The 14933-nt window shown below is 35.2% G+C and overlaps 2 protein-coding genes across 2 annotated transcripts; one reads left to right on the forward strand and one right to left on the reverse strand.

Moving 5' to 3' along the window:
• The first annotated feature begins 1644 nt into the window (after positions 1-1644).
• Positions 1645-2394, forward strand: LOC120260201 (ankyrin repeat and SAM domain-containing protein 6-like). Its single transcript, XM_039267640.1, has one exon. The coding sequence runs from the start codon at positions 1645-1647 to the stop codon at positions 2392-2394; it is 750 nt and encodes a 249-aa protein (XP_039123574.1).
• Positions 2395-6522: 4128 nt separating this feature from the next.
• On the reverse strand, positions 6523-12702 carry LOC120261054 (histone H3.v1-like). The gene is made up of 4 exons (XM_039268725.1): positions 11584-12702; positions 11401-11451; positions 11221-11293; positions 6523-8418 (listed from the first exon to the last, which is right to left on the reverse strand). The coding sequence occupies exons 1-4, from the start codon at positions 12282-12284 to the stop codon at positions 8200-8202; spliced, it is 1044 nt and encodes a 347-aa protein (XP_039124659.1). The 5' UTR covers positions 12285-12702; the 3' UTR covers positions 6523-8199.
• Between the last annotated feature and the right edge of the window lie 2231 nt (positions 12703-14933).

Here is a 14933-nt window from a genome sequence, read left to right on the forward strand (position 1 = left end):
TATAGTAGATCTTTCGACATGAAAATACAATGAATAGAATTTGGATGGCTTTCAGGAGGAACCAACTTCAGTAATTGCACAAGCATTGCATGTGGTTTAGTGTTAAGTGTTTTAGTTTTCAGAATTCAATGTGGATAACTATTTGTTATACAGGCTCAAAAGTTTAGAATAAGACCTTCATGAAAGTGAAGCCCATGAATTTCAGAAAAAAAAATAAAATAAACAGCTTATTTTAACTCAAACTTTGATAATCTTATTGAGATTTTTATAAGAAAAATTAAATCAAATCTCACATACAATTTTAGTTAAAGCTTTGATATTTTTTCAATTTAAAGTTAAAAGTCTGTTTAGTGAATAAGATATGACAATTATGAGTAAAATATGAGGACTGGACGTAAGTAGAAAAGACTATGAGAATAATACGTTCATATTCTATATCCTATATTTGATGTGTATTATCAAATAACAAATTTTTATCCTATTTTATGTTTGAAGTGGATGTCATGATATGATATGTATATATATTATAAAAATAGATAAATTTATTTTTTTATCATATAATTAATATATATTTTTTAAAAAAAATATAATTTTTAAGATATATCTTGTTATTAAAAGACTTTTAATATAAAAGTACGTGAGAATTTAAATGAAAATAAAAAAATAATTTTATTTTTTATCCTATTCTATAAATTTCTATTGTGACTCTCCTATATATATTAGTTATCAAATAGTGAGTAAAATAAAATAATTCATTAAATAAAAGATAAGAGCACAATATGATAATAGCTTATCTTATTTTATCAATTTTTATTATGAACACCAAACGACCCTTAGGCCTTGCTTGGATGGAGTTTGGGGAAGGTTCATAAAGTAAGGTAAGGTAAGGGTTGAACTTATATCATGCTTGGGGCAAGAGTAAAGTAAAAGAAGGTTATTTAACTTTTGTGTTTGGATTGGAGGTAAAGAAAAGTAAGGGTTGGTACTAATATTACCAAAATATCCTTAATATGTCTTATTATTCCAATATTTGTTATCCTAAAATATTACCAAAATAGGATGTTTACCTTTTGAGATATAAACTCAATAATAACAAAATAATAATTTTTTAATTAAAAAATAATAATTTTAAGAAAAAAACACTATTTATTGTTAGGTCATTATATTATTCTACTAAGAGCATTATTGTCATAAAAAAATATGAACCCTCCCCAACCCTCCAATTTGGAGGGTTGAGAAGTGGATGTAAAATGGGGTGTTTTCAACCCTCCATTTACCTTCCAAACCTTTACTTCACCCTCAACTCCTCACCCCAAGCAAGGGTTCAAATAACCCTTAACTCCAAAACCCTCCCAAACCCTCCATAACACTTTACCCCAAGCAAAGCCTTAAAAACAATAGGCGGGAATTTGGATATGATCATAGGATTGGATCCGATCAGAAAGGGTGAGACGTAATCCCAAGACATATGGACGGACGTGCATGAATCCCTCTGATCAGGGGTGGAGGTCTTATCTCGAAGAAGATGAACGGACAATAATCACGATCGATTTCTTATCTCGAGGTAGTGACTCGCATCGCCACATGGTGAAGCTCTTTTTCTTGCACACTCTCTCTCTCTCGAGCTACACCTCGAGGTCTCTAATGGCGGAACCCCAGCCATCACCGGACGTGCCGATGAACGGCGCCACCACCACCTCCGTTGCAGGAGGCGTTGAACCCATACCCTCAGGCCCCACCTCTAAGCGCCAGCGCCGCCCCAGCGTCCGCCTCGGCGACATCGGAGACCCGATCCCCCACGAGGCCCATCCCCGCCGACTCAAGCAATGGAAGGTCTTATCCGATTCTCACACTTCCAAACCCCCTTCCCGTACCCGTCATGTCACCACCGTCTCCCCTTCCGATGAACCCGTCCCCGAGAACAACCACCACCATGAAACCCTAAACCTTGTTATAAAGAAAGGCCTCCGCGATGGGAAGTCTCGGCGAGGGCCCCCCGCCCATCGCCGCCCACGAACGAACTGGATTTCCAAGCCGGATGATCCTGAGGAGGCGGCCGATTTGAAATCGAGCGGCGGAGAGGAAACCGGCGATGAGCCCTTTCGGGAAGGCTCTGAGAACAGGGATGGGGATGCGCCATCGGAGACAGACGGAGGGTATTGGAATGAGGACCGGAATGGGATGTGCCGATTGAGTGACGACAGTGGAGTCCGGTCGTGGCTTGATCGGCTGGGGCTGGCCCGGTATGCGCCAGCGTTCGAGATCCATGAGGTTGACGAAGAGGTGCTGCCTTTCCTGACACTCGAAGACTTGAAGGACATGGGGATTAATGCCGTGGGATCGAGGAGGAAGATGTACTCTGCCATCCAGAAGCTACGGAAGAGCTTCACATGAGATGCAGGTTAACATTGCGGAATGGTGTTCTAATGCTTATAAAATTTGCTTAGTTATTGTTCTTAAATCCAATATAATGCTAAAAGTTTTACTTTTTGTGCATTGATGCGTTGTATATCTTTTGTGTACTTTTGTTTGCCTATAAAAAAATGATAAATATATCAGCATATGTGTCAATGTTAAAATCAACTCTAGTATAGAATTAAAGGATTAGCAACTAGTTTCACTGGCAATCTTTATTTTTCTTTTTTCTGAAATGATTTGAATAACTAGAGCAGCTAATTAAAATTTTTGGGTCTTGTATGTGTACTGTGATTGTAAATGAGATTGTTAGACATATGCCTTTGTTTATCTTGAGTCTTACTAATAACTATTGGAAATTTGTGTTCATCTTTATGAGTTCTGGTTAAGACGAACTAGTTTGAACACTCATCTTTCTGTATGTTTGTTCAGCATTGCTGCTTGCATATTGATGTTATGCTTTGGATTGCTTATACCTTGAAAAATGTTTATACCTTTTGCCCATATCACTTTAATCTGCTCTGTTACCAGGGCTTCTGTATGCTCAGGAAGAAACTATTTCTAATGTGTGTTCCTATGGTAAACTTACAAGTTTCATCATAAATACATGTTTGGTCAGCATGCTGAATTCAAGAAAACAACCAATCTGAAAAACATAACTGGAATGGAAGGAAAAGAGGCAGCAAGTAGATGTAAAAGAAAGAGCATGTGTGGCTGGCCTATGGTTGATGCTCAAATATGCCCCACTAAACCCTGTCATGGGCCAACAAGCTATGATACACTGGCTATGACTATCCATTGTTTTGTTTATGATGCGAGGACTTAACTTAGTAGGACTTGAATCAGCTCCGTTTTTTGACCAAATTTCTGAGCATGTTCCTACTCTTCTGATGGTAGAACCATTAACCACAAAAAATGATTGTACTCGGTTTTTGTACACCCACAGGTCATCCATTCGACAGATGACTTTAATGACTTGGGTGATGCTAACTTGATGACTAGCAATATCATGTTAGATTTGGGCATCTCATTGCCCCATCATGTTATGCATTTTATGAATTATGATTAACCGAAGAATAAAGATATCCTCCTCTGCTAACCATTGAACACCTTATAGTGCTTAAGGAGATAAATCTTCACTTCTTCAAGTCATCATGCAAGTTTCCTACTTTCAGTTTCTTCTTTGCCAACCACACAACGTGATTTTCTTAACCCATAAGTCATAAATTATAAACTACACACAGTTAAAAGTGTTGTCTTGATTTTGTGTACACGCACACATTTTCCACTTTTATATTTTAAGTTTTGCTTGCAATTCTGAATATAGGAGGATTTGTGTACTATAGCTTATTAATATTTGATTCTTGGCTTCATGATTCTTTTTCACTTGGTTCAATATTGTTACCCTTATTGGTTAATTTATTACAAGGATCCTATGAAAATTTAATATTACATATGTTCCGTGTTTTTCATGGGTCACATATATTTGGGCATCCCATTCCTGTTCATATTGTGCATTGCCGTTGTTGACTAGAATCGGTCAATCTGCCCCTTATAAATTTAATATGATCATATGGATTAGAGTTGCAAGATGGTGTGCCTATCTGAATATATGGCATTTGAAGTAGCACATGAGGTATTTTTTGTGTCTTCTAATAGCACAGATTCATTTCTTCTGTTCCCTCACTAATGAATTATTTTGCAGGGCAGTGATCTTTTTCAAAGGTATGTTGTCATCATGAGAGATTTTCTTTCTCTTTTACAGATTACAGATTTTGGGTGATATGTTGGTCTATTACCTGTATTTTGAGCATCAAATAATGATTCCAATTTGCTTTCTGTGCACAATAAAGTTGTTTACTGGGGGCACTAGCTTTATCAATTGGAGTTGTTGAAGCTAAAGTTTGCTATGCATAATGTTTTTCTTATTTTTGAGTGATACTATTCTCTGTAAACTAAGCATGTTGCTTCTTTAGATTCTTAATCACGTGTTACTTGTAAATCTTATGTCTTCATTTGCCTGATGTATCTTTATTAGGTTCTTGTTTGCTTACCTTGCAACTTCAGCTTTTTAGTTCTTTGACTAAAATGTCTAGTGTGTCCTGTTTTCGCCTTTGCTTGTTAAACTATTAGTTAGATGCCCAACACATTGAGTGCATCCTTACTCAAATTTATTTGCTGAAAGGTTTCATCTTTGCCTTCTTGAATAACACCTTTTCTGTTATGCTTATCTTCAACCTTATCTCACTTTACATATATTCTCAAGTTAACATTACTGATTAACTTTTATCACAAACTTCTCATACAACTCTTTTAATTATCGTTTTCTGTGAGAGATATTCAAAAATTGGCATTCTTCATAAATTCTGAGAGGAAATAAAATTCATGTAGGTAGGTGTTGAAACTCTGTCCAAGTTAACCAAAACTTCTTTATCGTGGTTAGTAGATTCGAGCCGCGTTATGCAGTGTCTTGCATGAGTTATACCTGATTTTCTTGGAGAAGAACTCTGTTGAAATTTAGACATCTAAGTTCATGCTTTTAATGGCTTTCTGCAAGCTAGAAAATTTTTTAACCTAACACAGTCCAACCTGAAATGGAGAGGGGTCAAGCATTCTATTCGAAGTCAGGTCACATTTGGTTTTACATCTGACCAAGTAGATGCCATTTTTGGTTGATCCAGGTCAGGTAACATAGGTTAGTTGAATTAACTTATTGACTACAAAACCCTAAGAAAGGTGTCTCTATCAAGATGTGAATTCGGCTTATGTTTTTTCACATTTTTTGCTCTGGGCCTCATTCAGCAGGATAATGCCAGCTTGATGCATCATGGCCTACAACAGGAATTTCTCCTCAACTTGGACCAAGGGTCATTGAGTAAAGCCCCAAATCAACAATTCAAGTGTGTAGAAATATTAACAATATCATCAGATAGTACTGAACTCATCCATCTGAGGGAAAAGTTATCTTATTCAAATACTTGCATTATATTTTGATTTGATTGAAGGGATTCATATAAACATAAGTTAGGTTCTATTGTTCATAGCTTACATATTGTTGTTCCAGAAGAAGTTTTTCATAATCTAGTGCCTTCTGTTCATTTCAATTCTGTTGTATTTTAACTCTACATCAGCAACTGTATCTCCATACACCAAATGCTGTACTGGATACCTGAGGCCGGCCAAGTATATTCAAGTAGATTTTGTATAATATATTGACTTTATTATTTATCAAGTTGTTAAATGACTCATTGATATATGATGTGTCTCAGACTAAAGTATCTTAGAAGCTTTTTAATTTCAAATTGTGATCTTCATGTTAACGTTACCTAAAATGTATGTTCAGTTGCTAATTTTGATGAAACTTGTGATTCTAAAGATCTTTCATCATGGAAATATGGCATCGGCTGCCCACTTCAGGCCACTTATTCATATAAACTTTTATTTGGTGCAACAACAAAGTAAACAAACTACTAGTTTCATCAGTGAACAGTTCCATCAGAGCCAACGGTTTGCTCATTGAAAGAAAGGTTTTCCTTTTAATTCCATTCATGTATGAGTTGTCTAGCCATAAGTTAGATTATTGTCTAAATATAACAATTACTTTTAGTTAGTGAAAGAAAGGTTTTGCTATGCATATTTACTGAAGTCCATAATGGTTTTCTTACTTTGTGTTTTCTTCAGTGTCAAATGTTAACTATGATTAATTGATATGTTGTTTGCCCAGGTACTATTGAGGAGATGCATGTGTGTTCCACTGGACAGTACAATATGTGGATATATTTTTTATTGCTAATTCTTCTTGACTGTTTGATAATTAAAGTTGTACCTTATCAACATATTTGAAGCAGGAAGGTGTTCTGATTCTTGCAATGATGATCTCAAGCATTCAGTTAATTTTTTTGGATGTATTGACTGTTTTATTTATTTTTTCATAGCTTCTGGGTAAATTACGCCTTGAGCCCAATCTCACTAATACTAATTTGGGTTGGTGTATCCTTCACAACCATTCATTTCTTATCAAGTATTAGTGTGTTACAATGCCATTATGTCTTTTTCAGTTTTTTCAATTCTCCCTTGATAATTGACATACATTAATTTATATTTAGATCAAACATCATTCATTACAGTTATGGATTCCGATGAAGCATATTCATGCTGCAGTTTACTTTACAGTTCCTGCAACTCCTATATTCTCAATGATGTGTTCAGGCAGCATCTGACCTTACTAAAACTGCTATATTTCTGATAAAGCAATTTCTTCTTGGTGCATGGTCTGTTTCAGCTGGGAGATCTTCTTGGATGATCAGTTGGAAGAGTTATTTGTTGCCATTGCTTGAAGAATAGGGTTTAAGCTTCCAGTTGTGCCGGTGAGCATTGTCTGTTAGAGTTTATCTAAATGTTCTAGTAATCTTCTATTGTTTTTTGTCTTCAAGCAAGTGTAACCAACTGAGTGAAAGTAGAACCTTCAGTTTATCTCATTGCAAGAACTAATTTAGCATTGTCAGTCTTCAATTTTTCTTCATGTATACTGTCGGCTTTTAATGCATGATGTTTGATGTATGATGACGGAATGACCAGCACATTCTTGTCTATCTATATACATATTTTTCAAGCAACGCGATATCAGGAATCCCTTTCAAAATATTTTGGCCCAGGTAAGTGCTTCATTCTTGCTTTTTTCTTTTTCAAGGAGCTTGTTATGTGTATCTTTGGTTTTTTGTTTTCACTCTTTTTCTAGATGGACTTTTAAAGCGGGATCTACTGTGGAGCTGAGGTTCAGGCATCTGGCTATTATTACAAGTGGAATATATTTCTTTTTCCCATTCAGTGAGCCAGTCACAACAGTGTTATTTTTACTCTATCTTTCCATTTTGGTTTCTCCAAAGGAAGAACCAATACCCCTTTTGTTTGATTTATGTCTTTTACCTGGAAATAATATATGTGAATCTCTTGACTCTATTTCCTTATCCTTTTGTCGGTTGCATTGACATTGACATTAGACTGTTATGATCACAGTGTTGCACGCCAAGAGTACCATTGAAGCCACTTTTGTATCTTCTCAAGGTTTGCAGTCCTCTAACCACACTTTCTTTGTCTCTCCATGATCAGGATTTCAGTTCTCTCAGACACACTCCCTATTCTTTTCTTTCCTCCTTTATGGTACAACAACTGTCAAATTTGCATGATTGAAGCTGGTTTTGTTCTCTATTTTGATTACTTATATTACCTCTGCATTTTTACAGCCATCCACCAGTCCTGCTGCAGATCAAAATGCGAGAAAGAGGCTCGTGACAACAATGCCTTCAGCTTTGTTTTCTTCTCCGAAATCTCCACCCTTTATTTATTTTTTTTCTTTTAACCATCTCTGTGATTTTCATGTCTACTTGTGCATGGCATTCAGCTTCTTGTTGTTATCTTTCAGCACTGAAATTATTTCCTCTCTGTGTTGCAGGACTGGAACACTGAGGTGTGTGTGTACTACCTCACCAAAACACATAAACTCTGGCTTTTGCTCTTGTCCATCGCATCATGTTCCCCAGGCCTGCGCCTCAATCTCATCCCATTTCTCTCTCTTGATATGATTTCATGCTTGAACATTGAGAAGCAAGAACAGATGAAATTCAAACCCAGTTATTGCATTGGAAACAGTGAGCTTCCTGCCAATCTCTTCCTCCTCAAAATTTGGTTTTTTTTTGGTTGTTGTTGCTGTTTCCAAGCTGTTGTTCTCAATGAATCAGATGAAAGAACAAAAAACAGAGCAGGAATCAGCAAAAATCAGTTGAATTATACAAGAGATGTCATTGTTGTTGTTGTGGTCATCGTGGTCGTCGTCATGGTTATTATGATCTGGTTTGGCCTACTGTACTGCAGAGTCATCACATGATCTGCTGCGGTGGCCGGGAATTCCTCTGCCGCTATCTCCGGGGAACACCAGATGTGGTCTCGGACGTACTGCAATGTCAATGAAGGATGAAGCTGTTGGCCTCTACACTTAATCTCTATCTGTATATTTTTTCCAAACAAAGCCCCCAAAAAAAACAAAACAAAACAAAAACTGTCAGTCCTATGCTCATACTATTATGCTGTAAATGTTACAAATCAAATTTCACTTTGGTTACTAAAATATAAGTTATAATTGTTTAATTTTATGATGAAGAATATTGAAAGATGAATAATAAAACACGAGAGAAAGAAAGAAAGAGAGAGAGAGAGATGTGGAGATTCCCCACAAACAAAAACAATGGGGACGCTGCCCACCACCTCTCCTTTCTCTTTCTCCATCCCCATCATTCTACAAGGACCCCCCATCCTCTCTTTTGATTTTCTTATTCATAAATTTATTATTTTTGATATAACCTCTCTCTCTCTCTCTCTCCCGCCCCTCCAGTACTGTTTCTTATATTTCTCTCCAAACAAAGACTAAAGACACAAATAAACAAAGAGGATGTGTTAACCAAGGATGGAAGGTGGCAGATCCCAGATGCACGCCGAGCAACAAGGATGAATGGATTCTTTATCATCATCATCATCTTCTTTTTATTAATATCGCTATTTACATATAATAAATTTTTGAACTACCATCTCCTTCTTCTCCTCCTCCTCTTCCTACTTATTTCTCTCTCTATCTCTAAAAAGTTTCAGGGTGTCCACCACACCACCAAATTAACAACAAGTCATTAATCCTCATGCACGTCTCCCTCCTCATCACGTCCTTCACCATCTTTTTTTTTTTTCTCTTATTGTAGCAATGAAAGCAAGTCAACATTCCCTTCCCCTCCCACACAAACACAAACACAAACACAAACCACCCATGCTTTTATTTCAAGTCACACTATATATATATATATATATATATATACACTACTTATTCAACGCCTCCTCCATTCCAATATTCCAGATTTCCATGCATTCCATTTCCAATATTCATGGCCACAACACCCACTTCCCTACCTGATAATCACCAACTACTTCCCAATCATTCTCATGCTTCACATTTCCATTCATCTCCCACCCATGCATTGCCTTTTTTCTTTTTCTTTTCGTTTTCCCCCCTCTAAACTTATGATCATCATTTCTCATCCCTCTTTTATATTCCATCCAAGTGCAAGTGCAAGTGCACCACTTAACCCTTTGATGGCTCCTCTAACCACAAACTTATTAGGGTTTCATGTAGGCCAACCTTTCTTTTGTTTATCTCTAGGATGACCTGAGGTTGATGTGAGCATGACGACGTTCTCTATTGATATATGATCGATGCCCATGCAACAACCTCTTCACAGCAACATGAACAAAAACAACTACTTAACTAATAAACTTATATATAATAAGTTGGCACTAAAGATATATATATATATATGCCTTGCTTCTGGGTTGGTGTATCATCTGTGCATAAAGTCCACACTTGATGATTTGTCATTAAGAATTAATGGAAAATTTAAATTTATTGTTTTCTAAACAAACGTGCAATTTCATTGACCCCAAGCTAACCAAAAAAAAAATAAATTATATGCATATATTTATATGTACAAGCAAGTGACTAGGCATTGCTTGCACTAACAAGAAATGTGAGTTAATGGAATATTATATATTTATAGAATAAACTGAGGAGTTTATATATGAATTAAGAAAATGCATGTTCAAGCTATGGTCTTGTTGACAATTAATACTTAGTTGTCTTTCTAGTTTTCATTTCTTTAATTAGTTGAAACTTCCAATTTGGATGGAAACTTTGAGTTGGTCCAAGTCCTAAAGCTATAACTAATACTTTTATATGGCACTGTGCAGTGAAAACATCAGATTTGCCAACAAATTACTTCAGTGTTCAAAATGTCCGAGTTAATATGTAGCATAATTAAGAATTATCACTTCAATGTTAATCTCTTTGAATATTCTTCTTTTCAAGATGTTCTCTTATTTATCTCCATTAATATTAATCTAATTGCTATTACACAATGATTTCTAGCTATTTGATCTTCTGGCATATTTGTTTAATTAAGACATTAATGAAAGGCCAAAATTGGAGGAGATATCATCCTCTCTAATTAACATCTTCATTCATTCAAATAGAAGGAGAACAATATCAAGGGATGTTGAAAGATTGTGGTCCAAAAACATTATAGGAACAAGTGAATATATATAATCAGAATTAGAGTCACAACAATCTATAATATACATGTATATCACACCTTAATTAATTAACCAGAGCCTATATATCCAAAATAAATAATTATTGGCAACATTTTGCATTAAATTAAATCATCTCACACTAGCTAATTTTGATACTTCAATCTCAATAGTACTATTAATATGATGGTTCAGAGAAACTAAAAATAAACTTCTTACAAAATAGTTAGTGCATAGCTTTCAAGCAATGGTAGGTGAGCTAATAAATATTGGAGTTTAATTCTTACTAATTCTACTAATCAATATCTGATTTCATTTAATCATGTCTCTTCCATTCAACCCATGCCACACTTGAAAGAGCAATATATATAAGACTACATTTCCAAGCTTAAGCTAGCTAATAAAACAAAGATTAAAAGCTAAACCATCTCTTAATTAAACACACCACCTAAATGAACCCATCACTACCCTTTGATAGCCAACCCTCTACCCAACACTTAGCTCAGTGAACCCCAATCAATTCTCATATTGATGTACCTCTTAGATACATACATCCCACCTAAAATTTTTACCATGAAGGCTACCATTCCACCTCAAGTTCTTCTTTTTGTGTGTGTGTGTGTGTGTGTGTAATATATATAATATCTATATGTGATAAGATAATGGTGCACATTATATTACCTCTGATTCATCCTCTAATCCAAGCTTGTTTACCAAGTATCTAATCACCATTCTGACAGTCATCCTCTCATCTCTGAAAGCCACATAAACTCCATTTTAAGGCATTCAAAACAAAGAAAAAGAACAACAAAAGGGAATGAATGAAAAGAGAACTGAAGGTCAATAGCTAGCTAGCAGTACCTGATTCTCAAGTAGTTCTTAGGTATCTGAGGCAAAAAAGGTTCCCTCTCTCTGCATTCAACCAACAAAAAAAACAAACCACCATCTAAATCATCAAGGTGCAACCATTACACTATAATCATTCAAAGAATCAAATCAAAACCAAGAAACATATATATATATATATATAAACGTCTAACTCACTGGTTTTGAGCTGGCTCAAGCATAAACCAAAGTCCGGCTTGTCGCCGTCTTGGTGGGCTAACAACCCTCATTCTACTAGCCATCGAACTCCTGGCGATCACCGACGGTGATCCTAAACTCCACTGTGGGTAAATATAAGGCCTGTAATCAAAGCGTGGTGGTGTAGACGTAGAACCACTACTTGCAAACACAGGACTTTGACTAGTGAAGAAGCCCCACGGCCTCACTGCCCCCGCCGGCAAGAAAGGTATCATCATTCCGGCCGGTGTCCTACCTGTCCTTATTGTAGGACTAACCGATTGTAGATGCCCCCCCGTTGGCCTATCTGAAAACAACTGAAGCTCCATTAACCTTCCTCTCCCTTGACTACCATTACCTTCTTCTTGAGTTCTTGCTGGGATATCAGATGAGCTTTGCCCTCCTATACTTAACCTTAACCATGGCTCATGATCATCTACATCTTTAGAACTAGTTCCTTCTTCTTCTTCTTCTTCTTCTTCTTCTTCTTCTTCTTCTTCTTCGTCTTCTTCTTCTTCTTCTTCGTCTTCTTCATCTCCTCCACCTGTTCTTGAGATCTCTTCTGCCATTAAATTTGTTATCATGGAAGACTTGAGCTGGTGGAAGTCTTTGTATGTTGTGTCACTAAAACAGCTACCATAGCTGTCGTAGTGCCGCCGGAGGAGGTTACGCGCTCCGACCATCTCCTCATGCCGTCAACCCTTCCCAGCTCCACCTCTCAATCTTATCTCCATCAAAGTCAGTGTTGATCTTTTGCAAATTCCTTATTGTAGCACTTGAAGAAGAAGAAGAAGCAAAACAAGATGATGTAGATGATGATGATGATGATGATGTTAGTGATGATGATAAATCCATAGAAAGCAGGGTTTTTTTTTTATTTAGATGTTGGGGTTATAACAAAAACAAGAAGAAGAAAAAGAAGGAGATGAAGAAGAAGAGATGAAGATGGCCATGAAAGTATAAGAAGTTAATAGCTCTAATTTCTCTCCCTTCCTAGCTACTAATGGAGCTGAGAGAAAGATAAAAAGAGAGGGGGTTCTTGGATCTCCTCTCTCTATTTCTCTCCTCCTTTGGAAGCTTGTGAAGATGAAATAGCTTCAGATAAAGAGAGAGAGAGAGAGAGAGAGAGAGAGAGAGAGAGAGAGAGAGAGAGAGATATTATTGTACATGTTTGTGTGTTTTTTTTATTGGTTAAGAATGTTGAGAAAAATTATTACTTTCCGTGATTTATTATTTTTTTCCCTTTAAAGGTCTGAGAATCAGAATTATTAGTAGATGGAATACGTAGAGAGACAGAGAGAAAGTTAGGAAGTCGCTTGCATGTTTTCTCTATTTTTTTATTTAAATATTTAACATTATTATATGTTGATATTAATTATATATATTAATATGCGTGTGTATTATTAATATATTTAGATTATGACTGAAATTTTAATAAGGAAAAAAAAAAAGATAGAAAAATATCGAGTATGTCGTCTACGTGGGATGGTTTCGTGTTTATGTATTATGTTGGACCCACGGGAATACTTGTCGTGACTCGGTTCTATTGGCGGGAGAGACGACGTTACGAGAATGCCCTTCTACCGTTGCCTTATTTACAGTCTATCCTCCCCCTTGGCCCTCCTTGATGATGATGATCATCATCATCATGAACCGGCTGCGAAACCGGAAAGAAAATTTTAGTTTATATATATATATATAATTTTAAAAATAAAAATGGTTTAGGTTTTTCAATTTTGTATTCTCAAATTTATTTATTTATTTATTTTTTTTATTTTTATTTTTTGAGAAGAGAGATTTCCATAAAAGGGAAAAGAATTTTTTGAGTGTCGATGGGGGGTTTTGCCTCGGAATCAGGACTGATCTAGAGGATGGAAAATCCAACGGTTCAGATGCGGTTTGACAAATAAGTAACGGGTGGACCCCGCAAATCATATCAAATCCTTCTCCTTGATTTGACGGTGCGATGGTGAGAGTCTCATCCCCACGTGCTACTCACGTGCTGAGCACGCCGTACAATGGGTACCTCTTTCTCCCGGTGAACTTTTTCTTAAATTTATGGCTTAAAAAAATTATTAATATTATATATATATATTAAATATATAACTATCTTAAATAACAAGAAATAAACACAATTAACTTAATATGTTTATGGTTTATTTTTTTTAAATATAAAATAAAATAAAAAGAATAATGATATTTTTACCGAATAAATTTTCTGAATAGATTTTCCGAATGACATGGATGTCAGCTTCCACGCATTCTTTCTTTATATTTTTTTTAAAAAAAATTTAATTTTTCTTTATTATCTAAATCCTAAATTTAAACATTTAATCGTAAAAGATAAATATATAAATGATAAACCAAAAATCCCTCCCTAAACCCTAAACAGGAAATCACAAACCCCCGCAGGGATTTGTGATTTCTTGTTTAGGGTTTAGGGCATAGGATTTAGGGTTTAGAGTTTAGGGTTTAATATTTATTATTTATGGTTTAAATTTTTAGATTTTTAGGGTATAGATTTTGTAGTATTTGGGTTTATGATTTTAAATATAGTTTTATATATATTTTCTTAATTTTAAGTATTTAAGAATTTTTAAGGTTCAAATTTAAAGTTTATATAAAAAAAGATTATGACGTGGATAACGATGTGGATGACAAGTTGGGCATCCATGTCATCCAGGAAATCTATTCGGTAAATAGCATCGCTCAAATAAATAAATGCAATCTTAGCAAGTGTTTAATTAATTTTTTTTGTCTTTCCACAATTATTCCAAAGGATTATACACATGTTATCCAATAATAATTTTTTTTATCATACTAATTACAATCGTAATTAAACTATATGATAATTTTATTACTCAAAATTTTATTTTTAAATAGAATGATCAAGTACAACTATCTATGCATATATATGGACATTAAAAATTTGATATATATGTTTGTTCCTTTTGAGTGAAGATGAGTTAAAAGAGGAAACAAAACAAGCAAGGCAAGCAAAGAGATGTAAAAATGGATATCAAATAATTATATATGTAGAGGGAGTACTAGTAGTGATTGTTTAAGAAAGAGGGAGAGAGTCAAAACCACAAAAGGTCACATTCTTGTAATTATTAGTGTATAGCTAAAGTTGGCTCAACAAAATGGAGCCTCTTTGCTTATGTTTTGTTCAAGAGAAACATTACCTTCTGTGCATGATGCCTTCCTCTAGACAGTGTCACACACACATATATGTTTATTAATTGTCTATATATTATAATTTTAACAGTTTATTATATAAAATACTAAAAGTTCACCTATATAAGTGTATTATGTAAATGTTTGTATTAGAT

The sequence above is a fragment of the Dioscorea cayenensis genome, chromosome 5 (assembly GCF_009730915.1).
Source record: "Dioscorea cayenensis subsp. rotundata cultivar TDr96_F1 chromosome 5, TDr96_F1_v2_PseudoChromosome.rev07_lg8_w22 25.fasta, whole genome shotgun sequence".
NCBI lineage: Eukaryota > Viridiplantae > Streptophyta > Magnoliopsida > Dioscoreales > Dioscoreaceae > Dioscorea > Dioscorea cayenensis.

Excerpts from the sequence above, each read along its gene's own strand:
- LOC120260201 (XM_039267640.1), top strand. The coding sequence starts at position 1,645 with ATGGCGGAACCCCAGCCATCACCGGACGTGCCGATGAACGGCGCCACC.
- LOC120261054 (XM_039268725.1), bottom strand. The coding sequence starts at position 12,284 with ATGGTCGGAGCGCGTAACCTCCTCCGGCGGCACTACGACAGCTATGGT. Across the intron at positions 11,452-11,583 it reads CTTGAGCCAGCTCAAAACCA|AGAGAGGGAACCTTTTTTGC; the intron begins GTGAGTTAGACG and ends GGTTGAATGCAG. Across the intron at positions 11,294-11,400 it reads AAGAACTACTTGAGAATCAG|AGATGAGAGGATGACTGTCA; the intron begins GTACTGCTAGCT and ends TGTGGCTTTCAG.